Consider the following 18,818-nt stretch of genomic DNA (forward strand, 5'->3'; position numbering starts at 1 on the left):
TAAACGAGACTAAACTGCCTCCAAATTTTGGCATAAAAATACGCCCTTTTTGTGTATAATAGAGATTCTGCGAGTATTAAAATAATATACATTTGTCATTTAGTTTGTATTAATAAATCAATTAATTTAGCCAACACAAAGAATTAAGATCATACAGAAAACTAATAAAGCCATTATTGCATGCCCCGCGCGCATCTTTACACACGCATATTTTTTTTTCCATTTTCCCAATTTAATTTTATGTTAAACGTTTAGAACATAAGATGTACAATTATTAATGTCAACTGCTAAATGGAATGACGTGACTAACCGCCTGTTCGAGAAACACTACTAAAGTGGAGTGGTGATTGATACTTCAATATTATTCGTGTACACGGTTTCTGTATATTCTTAATTCTGTGAGTTTACATAATGAGAACATAATCCAACAGAAATCAATTCTATACCGTTAGTTACAGTTTTGTTGACGTTTTCTTACAGAGTTATTTTTTTATTGATTGAGATGGTCATTGATTGCATAGTTGTAAATATTATTTCTAAAATGTCAAGGTATGTCAAATTAATTGTAATTTTAAAATACAGCTTCAAGCCTTCAATACCTACCTAAGAACTTGTTCTGTGTATTAGTTTCTTTAAAATTGAATCTCTTTATATATGACATTTCACATAAGTAACAACAAATGTCGGACGGTCACGCAATTTGTAGTAGTTATTGAACACTGCGACATATTAAACAGTGAAAAGTTTAATAATACTTAATAATACTTCACCGATCCGAACTGGGCCAGCGTAGTGGACTACGGCCTTAACCCCTTCACGACATGGGAGGAGATCCGTGCCCTGTCGTGGACCGGTAATGGGTAACATTGAATACTTGATGAATTGACGGCCGATTGGCGCAGTTTGCAAGGCCGTGGGTTCAATTCCCACTACTGGAATTTTTTTGTGTGATGAGCATGAATGTTTTCCAGTGTGGTTGTTTATATGTATATTGTATGTATTTATGTATATTATTCATAAAAATATTCATCAGTCATCTTAGTACCCATAACACGAGCTACGCTTACTTTGGGGCTAGATCGCCATGTGTGTATTGTCGTAGTAAGTAAAAAAAAATTGCTAAATTTTGTATGTATGTGTTAACGTTTGTAACTTCTTCACCAATTTGACAGTAATTTGGAATCATAATCATCAATTATCATTTTTGTGTACAAAATACAGTGAAGTTTGGCAGCAAAAATTCCAAACGCAACGCTTACTTTGGAGCTAGATGGCGATGTGTGTAATATACGTCGTAGTGTATTTATTTATTTATTTTAAAAATAACTATTAAATTAAAAACGCACATAACTCCGAAAACTTAGTGGCTCATGCCGGGGATCGAACTCTGTGCTCCCGGAAGTTTTGTCAAAGCTTTACCCACTAGGCTATCGCCGCTTCACTTTGGAATGGAGATAGATAGATTTAGCATTAAGAAATGTATGTTTTAACGCAAGTAAACGAGAAAACCCGAAAATTATAAATTTGTACATATCTCTTTTTTTTGCAATCAAAAAAAATTTAATGTTAATAAATAATATATGGCGATTATAAATTTACAAGCTGTTGCCCGCGGCTTCGTGCGCAGTCTTTTGGTTCTTCATGAACCTTACGTACCGACAATTTTCCCGGGATAAAAGCAACCTCGTGTGTTAATAAGGGGTAAAATCTATCTCTATTCCAAAATTCAGTTAAATTTGTTCAGTAGTTTTGCGTGAAAGAGTAACAAACATCAATCCATCCATCCATACAAACTTTCGCATTTATAATATTAGTAGGGTTTTATTTTTATCAAATAAATAATGGCTAAATTGTACTCGCACTTGGCAGTTTCTTTAATGACACAATATTTAAATTATAAAGTATCCAATCAAAAGCTACTTTTTCGCCGTGACATTTAAAATTGCATTTTGTAGCAATTTTCAAACCGTATTAGCTAAATTGGAGTGTATTTGCAATTTGCAATTACCTACTGATTTTGCATATTTGAGTACCTTTTAATGATTTGAGTACCAGAAACAGTGATTATAGTGTCTATAGTTAAGTCAAATTGGAAAAAGAATGTTTGATGACAAAGCGTTGCTGACACGAGTCAGAGGTATATATCTGTAACCATACTATGTCACACCACATTGCAGCGTTACTTAATTTACTTTATAATTGTATATCACAATTTTAAGGCCCTATCACATCATATCACCCCGTTATCGGCCCACTACAAGGCACAGGTTCCCTCCCACAATGAGAAGGGTTCAAGGCCGTAGTCCACCACGCTGGCCCAGTGTAGATTGGTGGACTACACACCTTTGAGAACATTATGGAGAACTCTTAGGCATGCAGGTTTCCTCACCATGTTTCCCTTCACCGTTAAAGCGAGTGATACTTTAAGTTCTTAAAACGCACATAACTTAGTAAAGTTAGAGGTGCGTGCTGGGATTCGAACTCGGCTCCCCGAAAGTTAAGTCGACCTTCTACCGACTGGGCTACCACCGCTTCATAGTGTATAAAAAGAGTAATTTTGTTTTAATATATAAAATTTTTCATTATTGACTCTGACTTCTGAAATTATATCATTCCCGCATATTAGAATAGTCTATTTCCCGCATATTAGCCTATTAAAAAAAAAAACTTTCCGAACTTTCAAGGTTATTCAAAGTATTACGTGTATTTTAATGCCGCCGATAATCAACGAACAAATTAATTATAAATAAACTAGCGGACCCCAGCGCCATCTGTCGGGCTAATTTGTGAATCTAAACCATCCAGGGTGCCACCCATAGGCATACCAAAAAATTCATTCGAATCGGTCCGGCCGTTTAGGAGGAGTTCAGTGACATACACACACACACTCATCGCATCGCCCCAAAGTAGTAGCTAATAAACTGATAAATATGTAAAAAAATAATAATAAACAGGGCACAGGTCTCGTCCCACATGAGAAGAGGTTAAGGTCGTACTCCACCACGCTGGCTCAGTGCGGATTGGTGGACTCCACACACCTTTGAGAACATGATGGTTTCCACCACCGTCGAAGCAAGTGATATTTCAATATAAAAGTTGAAGATAGTAAAATATACTTAACCAAATAAATTAAAAAGTTTAATGTTACCTACTTACTATAATACCACAAAGGACTAAAATTTAAAAAAAAATCGTTAATCAGTCAAAATATGGCGGCAAATAGCTACACAAATAAAATAAAATTAAAAAAACGCACCCAATTGAGAAGCCGCCTTTCTGGAAGTTAACCTAATGGTTTAAATTTTGATTACCACAATCTAAAATTTGGAATGATACCACATAGCTGTGGCAAGTGTTTTTGTAAACCTAATATAACAAATAAATACAGTACAGATTTCATTCTTATCAATAAAATAAAAATTTCATATTTCCCTTGCACATAATCTATATAACCGAGCATAATATATTAAACCTAATTTCACCGTAAATATCAATTGGATATTTTAATACTCTAATCTACATTCCTATCTAACATTTATATTCAAATGTTCAATATTATATATTAATTAGTTCAATTTCATAAATAAATTTAAGTTAAAAAATTATATTTTGTGTCATTATTGGGCAAAGGCCTCACTTTTCTGCCTAATATATGGTTTGCGACCATTGCCTTTATTATAATACCTATTAATCGAAGGTCAGTTATGACTCTCTAACTTCAGAGTAAAATGGAAAATATATACCTGGTTTAAAAGCTTAAATTCGTCCATATCGCAAGCGTTCTTGTCAAAATAGGCCCCAAGGGGCCCCTCCCACAATGAGAATGGGTTAAGGCCGTAGGGCCGTAAGGCCACACACCTTTGACAACATTAAAGAGAACTCTCAGGCATGCAGGTTTCCTCACGATGTTTTCCTCACCGTTGAAGCAAGCGATATTTGAATTTACAGAATTTTAGACTCCAAAACTAGTAAGATAAGATCCATTTTGCTTTGAGTTTTTACAGTGTTTCATTACCCGAAACAGATTACGAATGCGGGAATGCAAATCTTATAGTGAGCGTTTAGTTTCATCGCGTCAGATATTTCTCGGTATGAATCGAAGTATTTTTTTGTACTCTGTGGGATCCTTTGTGAGGTGGCGTTTGCCCATAATTCCTTATGCATCCTGCTTCTGTGGTTTGTGTATTGTGTTCCACACGAACAGAGTATCATGTGTGAGATTTTCTACTGACGTTAAATTATTAGAAAAAACTTCATATTTTCTTAAACATAGTTCAACAGGATAATATTTTGGGATTTGCCGATATTTCGACCCAGTTGCAAAGATCGTGGTCACGACAGGACTATATATATTTAAGAAATGTTTAATAACCATGAAAATCTTAGTTTAAAATATTTAAAACGTCATCTAGTGACAATTCTACCTAGTAACGGTACCATATAAATCGCTTTCAAGAGATCGAATAAAGAAACGTAGGCAGAAAATCTTACACTTGGCAAGGTTTGAGCATCTTATATGAGAATGGGAAGAAAGCATTAGTTTTTGTTTTCCTTTCATTAGATCTTTCATGTTTTTGTTGCGTCTAGCAACTTTTTCGTCTTGCCTGGAAGTTCAATTTTTGGTCTCGTTATGTTATCTGTCACGATCAAATTCTAGCTCCTCACTTCTAAATTTTCAACATAAAGACGCGCGTACTTTGCTACTTAGTAAAATAACTACCAATGGGAACGAGTCACTGAACAATTCTTTTCGAACCAACAAATTACTAAGCTATCTGGAAATCGAGAAAGAAGAAAAATAACCAGAACCCCATTTCTTGCTTGCTGCTATAATACTATCAAAATTACCAACTATACACACCCTATCACGTGAGTCCTAGGTATAATTAAATCGCACCATCGAGGCAACACTGTATATAAAAAAAAAAACTTCAGTTATCGATTCACAAAAACTGGACCATACAGACTTTAGTATATAAAATAATGGAACTTATTATTCCTGTACTAAGCGAATAAAATTAGAGGTTATAATATCATCTGAAAAAACACTATTAGATTTAAGCTAGCTGTGCAGCGTGTTTTCACCCGCGTCATTTATAGGTTTTCGCGTGATTTTATATCTTTCATAATATTTTAAGTAGACTGGTTGGTTACCTAACAGTGCCTCAACGTTGATACACACATTATTCAGCTTAATAATATTGAATAAAGAATGTATAGACAGCGATGCGACTCGGTATATGATGTGCTGTGTACATACATCTGTACTTCATTATCGTCTCAGTCGATTGCTGATGACTGAATCGACCTTGGGATTTTACAATCACGTTAATAAACGATATAGGCCTCTTTCAAGCAGCGCCTACTTTTCCTATTTTCGGCTGTTCTTTACGGAGGTCGTCGCTCCATCTAGTTGGGGCCTTTCCGACACTCCATTTACAGACACGCGGTCTCCACTCGAGAACCTTTCGACTCCAACGTCCATCGGTCCTCCAACAAACGTGACCAGCCCACTGCCGCTTTAGTATGCTAACACGAAAGACGTTAATTATGGCAATCCCCAAGTACCGCCACATGTAGAAATCTTAAAAAAATTACATACTTTCGTTCCTTCAAAAATGGGAGCAAAAATACGAGTGTAGGTTTCGCTAGAATGCCAGTGTTGCAACGAGTGTACGAAATGTCGCTACATTTATTCACAAACTAATTTACGCTTTAAGCTAAGTATATATTTGTGACCTCCTATTTATGCTCTACACAGTCTGAGTTTTTTACACGGTCATAATATATTATGGTCTATTCTTTCTTGCCTGTCTTATAATACAAAAATCAGTTTTTACTTTTTAGTGCAAAGTTTATTTTCAAATTATTACGGATATAAACACACTCGCATAAAGAAAATCTCCTGTCATTTTGTTTGTTTTTACCTTAGCGTACTTCTTTCTTACCCCGATGCAAAAAGAGAGGGATGTTAAAAGTTTAACCCTTCCGTCTGTGTATCTGTCTGTGGCATCGTAGCTTCCAAACGGATGAACCGATTTTCGTTTTTTTTATGTCATACATAAGTTTATCTCAATTGTTTTTAGTCATGTTTCATTAAAATCTGTTCAGCCGATCATCAACTCTTTTCGAGATGATGGGGGATCTGACTACCTTCCAGGGGATCTGACTATATGTCTTAAGCATTCGAAATTACTTTAATGATGTTGAAATTATACAAAGGTATTATGACTTTAAATACGATATTTCAAGGTAAGGTTTAGATTTCGAAGGTGGGAAATTAATTACAATATAGTACACAACTAAAATAAATAATAACAAATAAATTAAGAAAAGAGTTTCTTCATGAGGGTATCTTTTTTTTGAAAACGTTCTCTACTGTGAAAAGTACTGAAATGATGTTTTGCATAATAAGACATGCAATAAAAAATGTAGTCCATTAATTTTGAGCATTATCCCTTCCAATTATATTATTATCTCACGAGGAACTATAGAACCGAAACGCTCTTATACGTTTTTCTGTTTCTTGTTATGAAAGATTGTATACCGTTTTCAGCGTCCAAATCGGCCAAACCTAATTTCGATATTTCCTGGAGCATATTTGCGAAATTTTCATATTTAGCCATTGTAGACAGTTTCTTAATGTTTACCTTGAGTGTTGATTTTTTGTGCTTAACTGTCTTAGTGTGCCAGACTAGAACTTTAGTGCAGTTCGACGCAAGCGGTTCGATATCCTCAATATTTAAGTCTAGGCTTACGAGAAACTTATCTTCTTCGTGTCCCGCTATGAAGGGCATGTTGGCTGATTCCTTCAGGAAGTCTATGTTGACGGCGAAGCCCGCCATGTCGACTGGGAAGGTTCTTGAAGCCGGCCACGAATCATAGAATCCCAGCACCTGAAATTATTCGTATAGTCCGGTTCATGCAATGCATTATATTCAACGATTCTTGCAGGCTTCTTCTCGGAAGAATGTGACTTCCAAACCGGTGGTGGTGTCACTACACACAGACATACTTGACGGACGCAGGCGCTAAACTTATAAAACATGTTTATGATGCCTGGGAATGTTCACAGAACGCCATGGGTGTTTTTTGTGATCTATCTAAAGCTTTCGATTGTGTTGATCATAAAACCTTGCTTCTTAAGCTAAGCCACTATGGTATCCAAAACGTTGCACTAAATTTGGTTGCCTCTTATCTCAGCAATAGAACCCAAAGAGTTTGCATAAATGATGCAAAGTCTCAGGGTTCAAATACCTCAATGGGTGTCCCACAAGGCTCGATTTTGGGTCCTTTTCTATTTTTAGTGTATATAAATGATCTACCGTACCATGTCAGTGGAACATGCGACATTGTATTGTTTGCAGATGATACATCTCTAATTTTTAAGACTGATAGGAGTAAAGATAACTCTGACGAAGTAAACCGTGTTATGTCGCATGTGTCGCACTGGTTTACAGTTAACAACTTACTTTTAAATGCAAAAAAAAACAAAGTGTGTCGAATTTATCTTACCAAATGTAAAGAAAATTGATAAAAATATAATGATAAATGGTGAATCACTAAAAATAGAGACTTCCACAGTTTTTCTGGGCGTGACCTTGGATAATAAGCTACAGTGGGGTGCCCATATAGATTCACTAGCGGGTAAACTAAGCTCGGCTGCCTACGCAGTCAGAAAAATTAGACAGATTACTGACGTTGAAATAGCTAGGCTAGTTTATTTTGCGTACTTTCATAGTGTTATGTCCTATGGAATCTTGTTATGGGGTAAAGCAGCTGATATCGAAACTATATTTATATTGCAGAAAAGAGCTGTACGGTCAATATATAAACTTAAATCACGCGAATCCCTCCGTGAGAAGTTTAAAGAAATAGGCATACTTACTGTAGCTTCACAATATATTTATAACAATATAGTATTTGTAAGACAACATATTAGTCTTTATACACAAAAAGTGGACATAAACAGTCGACTTACAAGAAATGGTCATAAATTAGTGTCATCTGCATATCGTCTGCGTAAGGTACAGGGATCATTTGTGGGATTGAGTATACGCTTTTATAATATGATTCCTAAGGTGATTTTGGACCTGCCAATGCACAAGTTTAAAGAATTTGTTAAAACACATTTATTAGAGCGAGGTTACTATACAATTGATGAATTTTTTAATGACAAGGTTGCTTGGAAGCATCCGGCTCCGCTTTCAGCTCTCACAAGATAGAAAAATGAATGTTAAAATACAAAATGTAAATTGTTGATGTTGGAAAAGAGCAACTGCTGAGTTTCTTGCCGGCTTCTTCTCGGTAGAATCTGCCTTCCGAACCGGTGGTAGAATCACTACAAACAGACAGACTTGACGTTTCAAAAGTGCTTATATTAGGCCTACTTGAAATAAATGAATTTTGAATTTTGAATTTTTTTGAATTTTGTTGCAAAAGTGCTTATATTAGGCCTACTTGAAATAAATAATTCATTCTTTATTAATAAACCGACGAAAAATATATTTTTCCAGGAAAATAATAATTACAAACTAAAATCATTATTTGCAATAAATATAAGCCGTCTAAATTGAAATAAATGAATTTCGTATTTTGAATTTTGAAATTTTGATGTACTTTTACGATCCCCCGGCGGAGTGGTGAGTGCTGTAGTTTCAAGAGGAAGGTCCAAATTTAAATACAAATTCAAAATTTCTTTATTCATGTAGGCATAGTCACTTATGAAGCGTGCATACATATAATATGTTTACATAATTGTAAGGGGATGGTGCTAACTTCGTTTGCCAACTTAAACTTAAGGCTACGAGGGTTCCAAACGCGCCCTGGTCTAAGAAGAGCCCACAACAAACGTAGCCGGGTAATTTTATTTTTTTTATCACCATCTCACAGTAAATTTATATTAAGATATGAAGTTAAAGCAATTCACACCCAAGCTTTTTTATCGTTCAAGTAATCCTTAACGTTATAGTAGGATTTTTCTTTAAGCTTACGTTTTATATAAACTTTGAACTTATTGAGAGACATCTCAAAGATTTCATTCGGTAATTTGTTATAAAATAATATACAATTGCCCTTGAATTAATTAGCAACAACTAGTAAACTGCACAAGAGTTCATTTTTGCTTTTAATATTTATATTGTTACAGTCTTTAAGTTCTACATTTTCTTTTTAAGATTATGTGATATTATTATGGACATCAATTAAATCAATTAATTGTCCCCAATTCGATCAGCAGGTGAAATTTGGGAATTTATAATTACTCGAAATACCTACCTATCTGAACCTAACTACTTGAAATTTTGCAATTTTAATATATATTTTTTTAAATAAATAAATGAATATACTACGACAGTACATACACACCCTAGCCCCAAAGTAATCGTAGCTTGTGTTATATATAATAAAATAACGGCTGAATATTTTTATGAACATTATACATAAATATTAATAATAGATATATATATATATAAACATCCAGACACTGGAAACCATTCATGTTCATCACACAAACATTTTTCCAGTTGTGGGAATCAAACCCTCGGCCTTGGACTCAGGAAGCAGGCTCGCTGCTCACTGCGCCAATCTTGCCGTCGAAATATACGCTATATATCTTAATATTTCATAGATTAGTAATTAAAAACAACATGGTTGAAAAAAGAAGCAAAAGTGAGTAGAGATATTCTATTGTCTAAATATATAATATACTCATGATGAAATATTTGCATGGTGTGTGAACAAATATAATCATGACCGGAATTTCGATGAGATTTTCATATGGGTTTTAGCAGTTTTTAGGTACAGTTTATCTATGAAAAGTATTGAATGAAAATCGTAGTTATATGCCCGGAAAAATGACGTTCGCACAAAAAGTGCTAGTTTTTTAGCAAATGTATTAAACAAATATTTTCTATTTTTCTTCAACAAAAAGCATATAATTTTATCATCTCACATTTCTTTCATAATCTTGCACAATTTTTTGTTATTTTTTTTTTTTGTTTTCTCACCTTATTATGTCAACTGTTTATTACTTTTTTATATACAGTAGACACAAGTTTTTTAATGACCGGATTATATTCCGTATTTGTATGAACAATTTAGTTAATGGTAAGTTATCTAGAGATTGGCAAATAACATAAGTCCGCTTCGTACTGTTTAATTCTTTAATTTTTATCTTCCCTCTCAGATGTTCCGCAGAAAAGTCACAGGCTCCCATTTCACGAGAGGGTTTAAGAGCACTACACACAATATAAGGCCTACAATATCATTTATTTATCTCTAAGTATTTAAAAAAGATACTAAAAAAATGTTAGGATTCAATCAAGGCACCTGTCACACTTGTTTTGGGGCCTACCGATGAACGGGTCGGGAAAAATCTTGTAATTATTCGGTAAATTATTGTTTCTGTGTATCGGTAAATTATGCTTTCTGAGTCCAAGGCCGTGGGTTCGATTCCCACAGCTGGAAAATATTTGTGTGATGAGCATTAAGTGTTTTTCAGTGTCTGGGTGTTTATATGTATTTTCTAAGTATTTATGTATATATAATTCAGAAATATATTCATCAGTCATCTTAGTACCCAAAACACAAGCTACGCTTACTTTGGGGCTAGGTGGCGATGTGTGTATGGTCGTAGTATATTTATTTATTATTTGTTTGTTTTTCAAGTAAAATAAAGTTTTATGATTTGAGGAAGATTTGAGGTTCAGTCGAATCTTTTTTTTATTTTTTTTGCCTTCAGCACGGCAAGGGCAGGAGACAATTATCTCCCCTAGGAAATGATAAAAAATTATATTATCCCACAGCTTGATCAACTCTCAGAGCATTGGCGCACAGGTGAAAATAATATCCAAATATGTGTCTAATAAGAAACGGGGTCGAACTTTTCCTATTCGCTGTTCCCGTGCTTTAGCAGGTGGACACATTAATTATATCCCCTGACAGATATAATTATTGTCTCCTACTCGCCCTGCTGGTTGCTAAAAGAATATAATTTTGGAAAAGCGATATATTACCTTTCCCTTTCTAACAATAGGAGTAGACACGCCGTAGTTCCCGATCAGTCCAACTGGAAACATAGACACCTTCTTTGTTGTCCTGTTTGGAACAGAACAAAAATATTAAGTATTAATTTTGAGGAAGATTATTTTCGAAAAGTAGACCCCGCGTATTGTGGTGTTAAAATAATGGTGAACCCAATATTTTAATATTAAAAATTTATAAATAATAATAATTATTAAAAATTATAATAATAGAATAAAATAATAAATACCCGTAAGAGATTCTACCCACACATAACATAATATATAAAATAAATAATACCAATAATAATATGATATAAATAATAAGTTATAATAATAATTACAATAAAAAATACCTACATTACATTAATATGATACACATACATACAAAAATATAAATATATATATATATAACTGTGACAATAATATAAAGATTTAAAGCAAAAAAAAAAAATAGTGACACGAACAACTTGAAACTTATGCCAAATAAAAGATATATCTGTATATTTTGTATATAATAGAACTTAAAACCAATGCAAAGTTTATATATTAGTTTTTATTTTTTATATTTTTGTATAGTTTATATATTTGTGATGAGAAATAAATGGCTTTTTCATTTTATTTTAAATGATTATAATAATTTTAGCTAAATAGTTTTTTAGAGTAAGATACTTCTTTGAACAAGTTTATATTGTTGCGTTGACACAGTTGATGGCAATGGCCGACCGCAAAAGCGAATTTAAAGTAACAAATAAACACTGAAGAAAGGCAGGTTTATTAAGACTATATAATAATTTACTTCAAAGTTAGCACTGAAAATATGACTGACATTAAATTCTAAGCTTACTTCGGGACATCATCATCGTCAATCTGTCACCAGCCCATTACAGGGCACGGATCTCATCTGAGCATAAGTACGGGTCCACCTCACTGGTCAAGAACGGATTGGTGGATTTCACACTTTTTCAAATACCGCACTAATGGGATTGGTAAACTCCACATGCCTTTGAAATTAATCTGGAGAGCACAACACATGGCCTTCACCTATGTTTTGGCTGTGAAACATCTATAGGCGAGGGTTAATGCCCGAATGTTGAGAGGGTGAACCTGTAGCGATACAGGCCGTGGCGACGCATCGCCCCGCTACATGATGGAATAAATGGACTATACGTAGTTGAGTTGTCGCGGTTTTAAAATAAATTCTTAAATTTTAATTTTATTTTGTTTATAAAAATGTAATAAACAGTCATTAGTTTATGGAAAAAATTTGGAATGCTTTTAATTTCCAGTACGCTATATTCACTCCTGTCGTAATCTGTTCTTTTATGCATACAACTTATATAATCAGTTTAAATGTCCCGTGACGGCTCACACGTTTTTTTAGCACAGTTTTTAACTACAAATTTACCTTATCTCATCAAAAAGCTGTAAGTCCACCGCGTTATCATCATCTCCGAAATACATAACTCCATCCGAAACGTTATCGTGGAGCCATTCTAAAGCTGCGCGTCGATTGGCCACGCCACGTGGATAATTGGTAGTTTTATATATGAATGGTTTTGGGCTTGATATATGGGTGAATGGTAGGCCGGTTCGTCTGGAATAAGGTATTGACAATCAATTTCCTTTTGACAAAATTCAAAATTCAAGTATTTTAAGTAGGTTGGTGGTAATATAAGGACTTTTTAAACGTTTGAAAGGCAAATCCTAACGAGAAGAAGCCGGCAAAATACTCAGCAGTTGCTCGTTTCCAACACCATTTTACAATTTAACAAATATTGTTCTAGCGAGCGGCTTGCTTCGAACCAACCTTGTCATTAATAATTCTTCAATAGTAACCTCGATGTATTAAATGTGTTTTTATACATTCTTTAAACTTATGTAATGGTAAAATCTAATTTTACCTTCGGTATCATGTTATAAAAGCATATACTCAGACCCACAAACGTTTTTTGCACTCTCCTAAGGCAATATGCTGATCAAGATAGAAAAGTCTAACGATTACACAGTTAAAGATCTAACGATCTTTAACTGTGAAATTATATAGAAAAAGAACAACCTGCTCAGTTTTATGCCGCCTTCTGCTTTGTAGAATCTGCAGGCAGAGAAGAATTTGGCAGGGTCACTACAAACAAACTGACTTGACGTGTCAGAAGTGTTTATAAACCTACTTACTTGAAATGAATGAATTTTGAATTTTCAAGTTTTTATTTAAACCTAAGTTTCTGTGTGTTGTTTGTTGGCTGTAAGACTATGGCAGGTTGTTCACTCTTTTGCTTCCAGTGCATTTGGAGGACTTGTGGGTGACGGAAACGTGGCTACCTATTTTCCGAAGCATGCTGCTCGCGTTAGTTGGTGTGATTTTGTTACGAAACACACGGGTGGGTGTAATGCCCGAGGTCGGTTCGCTTCGGCGGACCTCTTCGCTTCGTTCGCTTCGGCTTCTGGTGGAGTCGTGGATGTGTTCTTCGTCTTAGAGTGGTGAGTAAAAACAACGAGGGTTTTTAGGAAGTAAGACTTTCATATAAGCTATATGTTGTGTGGGGATATAAATTAAGATTTATCCCGATAAAAAAAGTACGGTCCCGGACAGCTAATTACCGCAAATGTGGGGATAAGATCCCGTTGAAAAAAATTTATTATTATAATTTTTATTATTTATGTGCACATATAAAGTTCACGCCACTGCTATTGTGAAAGAGTTCCCATGGACCCGATGGAAAACGGTAAGCGCTGTTTTTAGTATGATGACTGCTTCCTCTTTGCTGCGATTTCATGTCTAACTTTATTATATTAAATAAAACACCACACACCACATGTCCATTGGCAGCTACGAGTAGCTTGAAACGGATTGGAATGTCACAGTACTGTTTATTACTCTTGACAATAGGTTGGGCATAGTACTTAAACAGTACTACTACACAAATTATAACAATACTATCACTAACATTAATTTTTAATATACCTACCTAAGGATGCTTATGACTGGTTCAGAACATACAGATTGATCATCGGCAACAATCCAATGAAGTCTAGGAACATGCATCAAGGTGTGTGCTAGTCTCATCAGCTCAGGCACCTGTTCAGGCCTCGGATAAGTTGGTGTGATATAATATATCATTCTGAGATTCGTGTTATTATTGACACACTGCCTATCATCGTTGTAATTAACATAGCAGATCGTGTTTTTCACAGCCACTGGAATGCTTCTTGGTTCGGATGATTGTATCCTGAAAATGTAAGTATGAATTATTACTCAATTGTCATATTAATCAAACTTATTTGTATCAACGCTGAGGATTGACATATGTGATACATTTATTTCATATGTTACTAGTTTTATATTATACAATTCTATATTTTTGCTAAAACTGTAATTTTCCAAATTTAACTTCTCAATGTTTGTGTCTGCAAAACTCAATTAGTTAGTTTGTGAAGGTGCTGCAATGTTTATATTATTTTTTATTCAATTGCTATCATAAATATCATGATTTATCGATTTAAGGTAAATATTCAATAAAACATTTGTAAAAAATTAATTGATTCAAAGAATAGTGGTACTTTTTCTCTTTGATTTTTTGACTCTGTCTTTATTTTACTAAAAATTCTTAAAAATATCTAATGAATATCATTATTTATAAAAATTACCATCCAACAATATATTACCTACAATGTTCTAGAATCATGTTAGCTATATCAAACTATGCTTCCAATACGAAAATGAGTTTTGCAATAAAGAATTGTATTTTTATTTGGGATGTAACTTTTATCATTCATTGTAATTTAACACCATAGCAATGAGATAAAGCCAATACTGAATTATTATTTTAAACAAATTACTTCTCAGAACAGAAAATTCAATAATATTGAATCCAAAATCATAATCTTATTTTTATTAAAAAGGCTGAAATGATCTTTTCTAAGAGTAAACCATTCCATACTACCTCTCTGTAAATAAAAAAAGAACCTTAAATCTGATTTACTAAACAATCACATGCAATTCATTGTTGATCATCTTTCCATTCTATATTGCTGAAGATCTTTATCAAATTTAACTAAGACCAACTTGTTTAAAGTTTAAATTTGGTTTATAAATAACCCTGAGGGTTTTAATTAATTGTATAACATAAAATATACATTTTATGATGTTGTTCTCATAAAATTATGATTTTTATATTAATTTCATAAAGTATAATTTGAAGTCAAATGCTGATCACATATTCAACCATATTTATTGTCCAATTTTTCTCCCATGTAAATTTTTATTGCCCATCGTTCCGTCTAACCTAACATTGACTTTGTACAAAAATGTATGTAGTTTATCATTGATTGATAGAACCTAATATACTGTGTATGTTTTGATTATGTACAAACTAGCTGTTGCAACAAAATCTATAATACTTAAAGTTTTTTTTTTTTTTTTATTTACGATAGACCAGCGTGTGACGACAATCATGCCCGTTAGAAAGCAATGATGAGGTCTAGGTTGGAGCACGCTTGCCTAGAAAATGCCTATTCACTCTAGCCTTGAAGGTACTTAAATTGTAATGGCAGGAAACACTTAAGTATTAAAACACTTAAGTCAGAACATATAATATCATGTTCCATACAAAATTTTCTGTGACTATCAATGCCTGTTAAACAGATGCCCTTTGAATTGAAAATAGCCATGAACCATAAGCTACTGTAAAGTAACTTGCATATATTATATAAAGATGGTAACAGCTTCTATAAATAAAATATGTATTAGACGAGTTGTGAACAAGTATACATTCTCACTTATAAATAATTTCTGCATATTGGTAGTGAAAAAGTAAATGTTTTAGTGATTAAATTCTGAAAATGTTAAAGTGAATGTCTAGGCGGCTGGAAAACAAAATTTTAGGTATTTCATAAGCTACATTTTGTATGCGCCTTCATATCTAGTATGTGCATTATTATAAATAAATAAATAAAAAATAAAATCATTTTATTTCAGGTCGGGGACCCATATACAAAATTTAACACAAAATAAATATACATATAAGACAGATTTTAAAAATAAACACAAAATAAATATAAGACTGATTTTAAAAATAAATAAATAAAGAGAAAAAAAAAAAAACAATAATTAATTAAAATCTACAATTAAAAATTACAATAAATTAAATTTCAATTAAAAAATAAATTAAATTTCAATTAAAATTAAAATCCAACTATTTTATATCATTTCGTGTTTGGAATCTGGTGCACTTTTCGCCAATGTTTAATAAATACGCTGTCAGGGGATGCCTGAGCGACGACTCTAAGGAGCTTATTGTTGGAATTTACAACGACTTCCCAGAAACTCGCAATTCTCTTACGGAGCACAGCTTAGAAGTCGGGGACTCCGGCATCAGCAAACATGCCCGACGCACTGCAGTACCTCGCCTTTTTTAACAAAACGAATTATTGATTGAAGGATAATTAATAGCCTTACAGTTTATAACTAATTGTTTAACCCACACCCTTAGTTGGTTTCAAGGCAGCACCGTTACGCTTGATCTCTTGGTCGCACATTTCTTTCTATATGGTGGTAACTAGCCACAGCTTCACAAGACCGGAGCAGAAAATTCAGAAATTATAAATTTCCAAATGGCCCTTGCTTAGGATTAAAGTTGTGAGTACAAAGTGCTCACTGCAACAGTGAGGGAATAAAGTAAAATACTAATGTTTTTAAAAAGTATTATACCAAATTACAAATGAAACATCGCCGACATGATTGTGATGACAAATTTCAAATTTCTGATATATTTATTTGCAAGTTTCAGTCTTCATAAATGCTTATTTCATTAAAAATACATCAAGACTGTTTACGTTTTGTAAATAAATTATTGCACTGTACAAACCCTAGCCATAATGACGTCAAGAAAACGCAAACATAGTTATAGAATATTTAATACTTACTTTAATATTCCAACAGTGCTCCAAGTTAATAAAATCCATATTGTACCAAAAAATATGGACATAGCGAATATATTTTTAACAAGTTTTAATATTTTAAACTTCATTTTAAAATTTGAAACACATTTTCTAATTGATTAAATTACTTGTTTTGACCTTAAAAGTGAAAACAGTACCCACTACCTATCAATTACCTGCTCAAACTGCTGATACCTTTAGAGCAGGTATTCATTTCACCTTTGTAGTGTGAACTATAGATAATACACATGACAGTAGGTACATGTCTAATGTCGATGACAGTTTAACATACCACAGATGTCGCATACGATTTTGGATCGAGAACTCAATAATGTTTATATCCTCTTTGATTCAATCTAATAACCAAAAGATTAGTGTTTATCCTTATTAAACAATAGCTTAAATTAACATTTTTGCTTTTCCATAAAAATAGTGCTTTAGTACGGGATAGATTAGAACTATATATTAACCTACAATAACCAAATTTCCAGTAAGGAATCCATTGGCAGCAATGTATTACATTGCGAGTTATCATTAAAAGGTTAGTTTAATATTTTAGTGCTAATATCTGAAGCTATTACTTTCCTACTAGGTACCCGAATAAGATATTTTTACAAGTTGGCCTTCTAAAAATACTTTTTACTGTTCATTATGAATAATAATATCGCTTTGTTGAAACAATATTTTATCAGACACCTTTAGGAGTTCACTCGATATACCTAACTTAAACCACATTGAACATAATATTTTACGAACACTAGTGATTATGTCCTCTTTGAATGTAGCGACATGAAGTACAAAGCATTCAACAGATGGTAGCACTAGTTCAAGTTTGAGTATTTCCATTTAAAATAGTCTTAGACCAAAATAATTTACCTACCTAGAAAAAGGCTACATCAAGCATGCCTGGTCCGGCAGGAACGTTATTTTGTACCTTCTTGAATTACTGGTGATAATGGGCTATAATTTAAACAAGTAATATAAGCCAGAATATTACTTGATAAAATTTAAAAAGCCTGCTTCACGTTTTGGGCTAATATAAAAAATAATTGTTCAATCAAAAAAAAATACAGCTTTTTTCTAATAATAAACAATGAAATAATATTACAATATTATTCAATATTTATAAAAAAAATATATTATGTATGAATTATCGATTACGTTTATTGAATATAATGTCGTAAATTATTATTGTGATCTAAAATAATTTATAACTGTAACAGTAAATATTCCACTGACCTCTATTATAGCGTATGATAGAGGTCGGTGAATATAACGAAAAATGAAGCGCAAAATTCAAAAGCATTTTTGTTGTTTTCATTTTTCCAAAGCATATTATTACGCATTTTACATGGCATGACGTTTTTTATACCGTCAAAAATGAAAATACCTCTTTTACTGCCTTCGTTGTGCATTCGTTTGTGTATTTATAAACGTGATGAGAAAAATATAGAAATACTTGTCTTTTTTATGATTTTATTGCATAGTTTCTTTATTGGTTTTATATGAAATTATTATGAAAATTAAGCTTAATTTTTTTTTTGCTTTAACTCGCGAACAGCAGCAAAATGTATGGTGTGATATTTTATAGCTTCTTCAATCCTTATACTCCACACCAAACAGATATTCCCGTACAACTTCTGATAAGAAACCTTATCAGAAGTTGTACGGGAACGAAATCGTGGGGACCTGCTATTAATTAGAATTTACTTATTACTGAAATTTAACAAAACTTTCATCCCCTATGAGAAAAAGCTGTTTTGGAAATAGACCCGAAGCCCTCCTCTTACCTACTTCTTGTCTCCAAACAATAGGAATTTAATTAAATTGGATACCTATCAATTAAAAGACCTAAGT

At 33.1% G+C, this 18,818-nt stretch overlaps 1 protein-coding gene across 2 annotated transcripts; it reads right to left on the reverse strand.

The window, feature by feature from the left end:
- Nucleotides 1-5,494: 5,494 nt before the first annotated feature.
- Nucleotides 5,495-17,168, reverse strand: LOC120636125 (galactosylgalactosylxylosylprotein 3-beta-glucuronosyltransferase S-like). 2 transcript variants are annotated; one of them, XM_039907425.1, is made up of 5 exons: nucleotides 17,138-17,168; nucleotides 13,991-14,251; nucleotides 12,430-12,618; nucleotides 11,016-11,097; nucleotides 5,495-6,896 (listed from the first exon to the last, which is right to left on the reverse strand). In XM_039907425.1, the coding sequence occupies exons 2-5, from the start codon at nucleotides 14,140-14,142 to the stop codon at nucleotides 6,489-6,491; spliced, it is 831 nt and encodes a 276-aa protein (XP_039763359.1). In that variant the 5' UTR covers nucleotides 14,143-14,251; nucleotides 17,138-17,168; the 3' UTR covers nucleotides 5,495-6,488. The 2 variants fall into 2 exon arrangements, with proteins under 2 accessions (XP_039763359.1, XP_039763358.1); XM_039907424.1 differs by having other exon boundaries at nucleotides 16,947-17,168.
- Between the last annotated feature and the right edge of the window lie 1,650 nt (nucleotides 17,169-18,818).

Source organism: Pararge aegeria, chromosome Z, assembly GCF_905163445.1.
Source record: "Pararge aegeria chromosome Z, ilParAegt1.1, whole genome shotgun sequence".
Lineage (NCBI taxonomy): Eukaryota > Metazoa > Arthropoda > Insecta > Lepidoptera > Nymphalidae > Pararge > Pararge aegeria.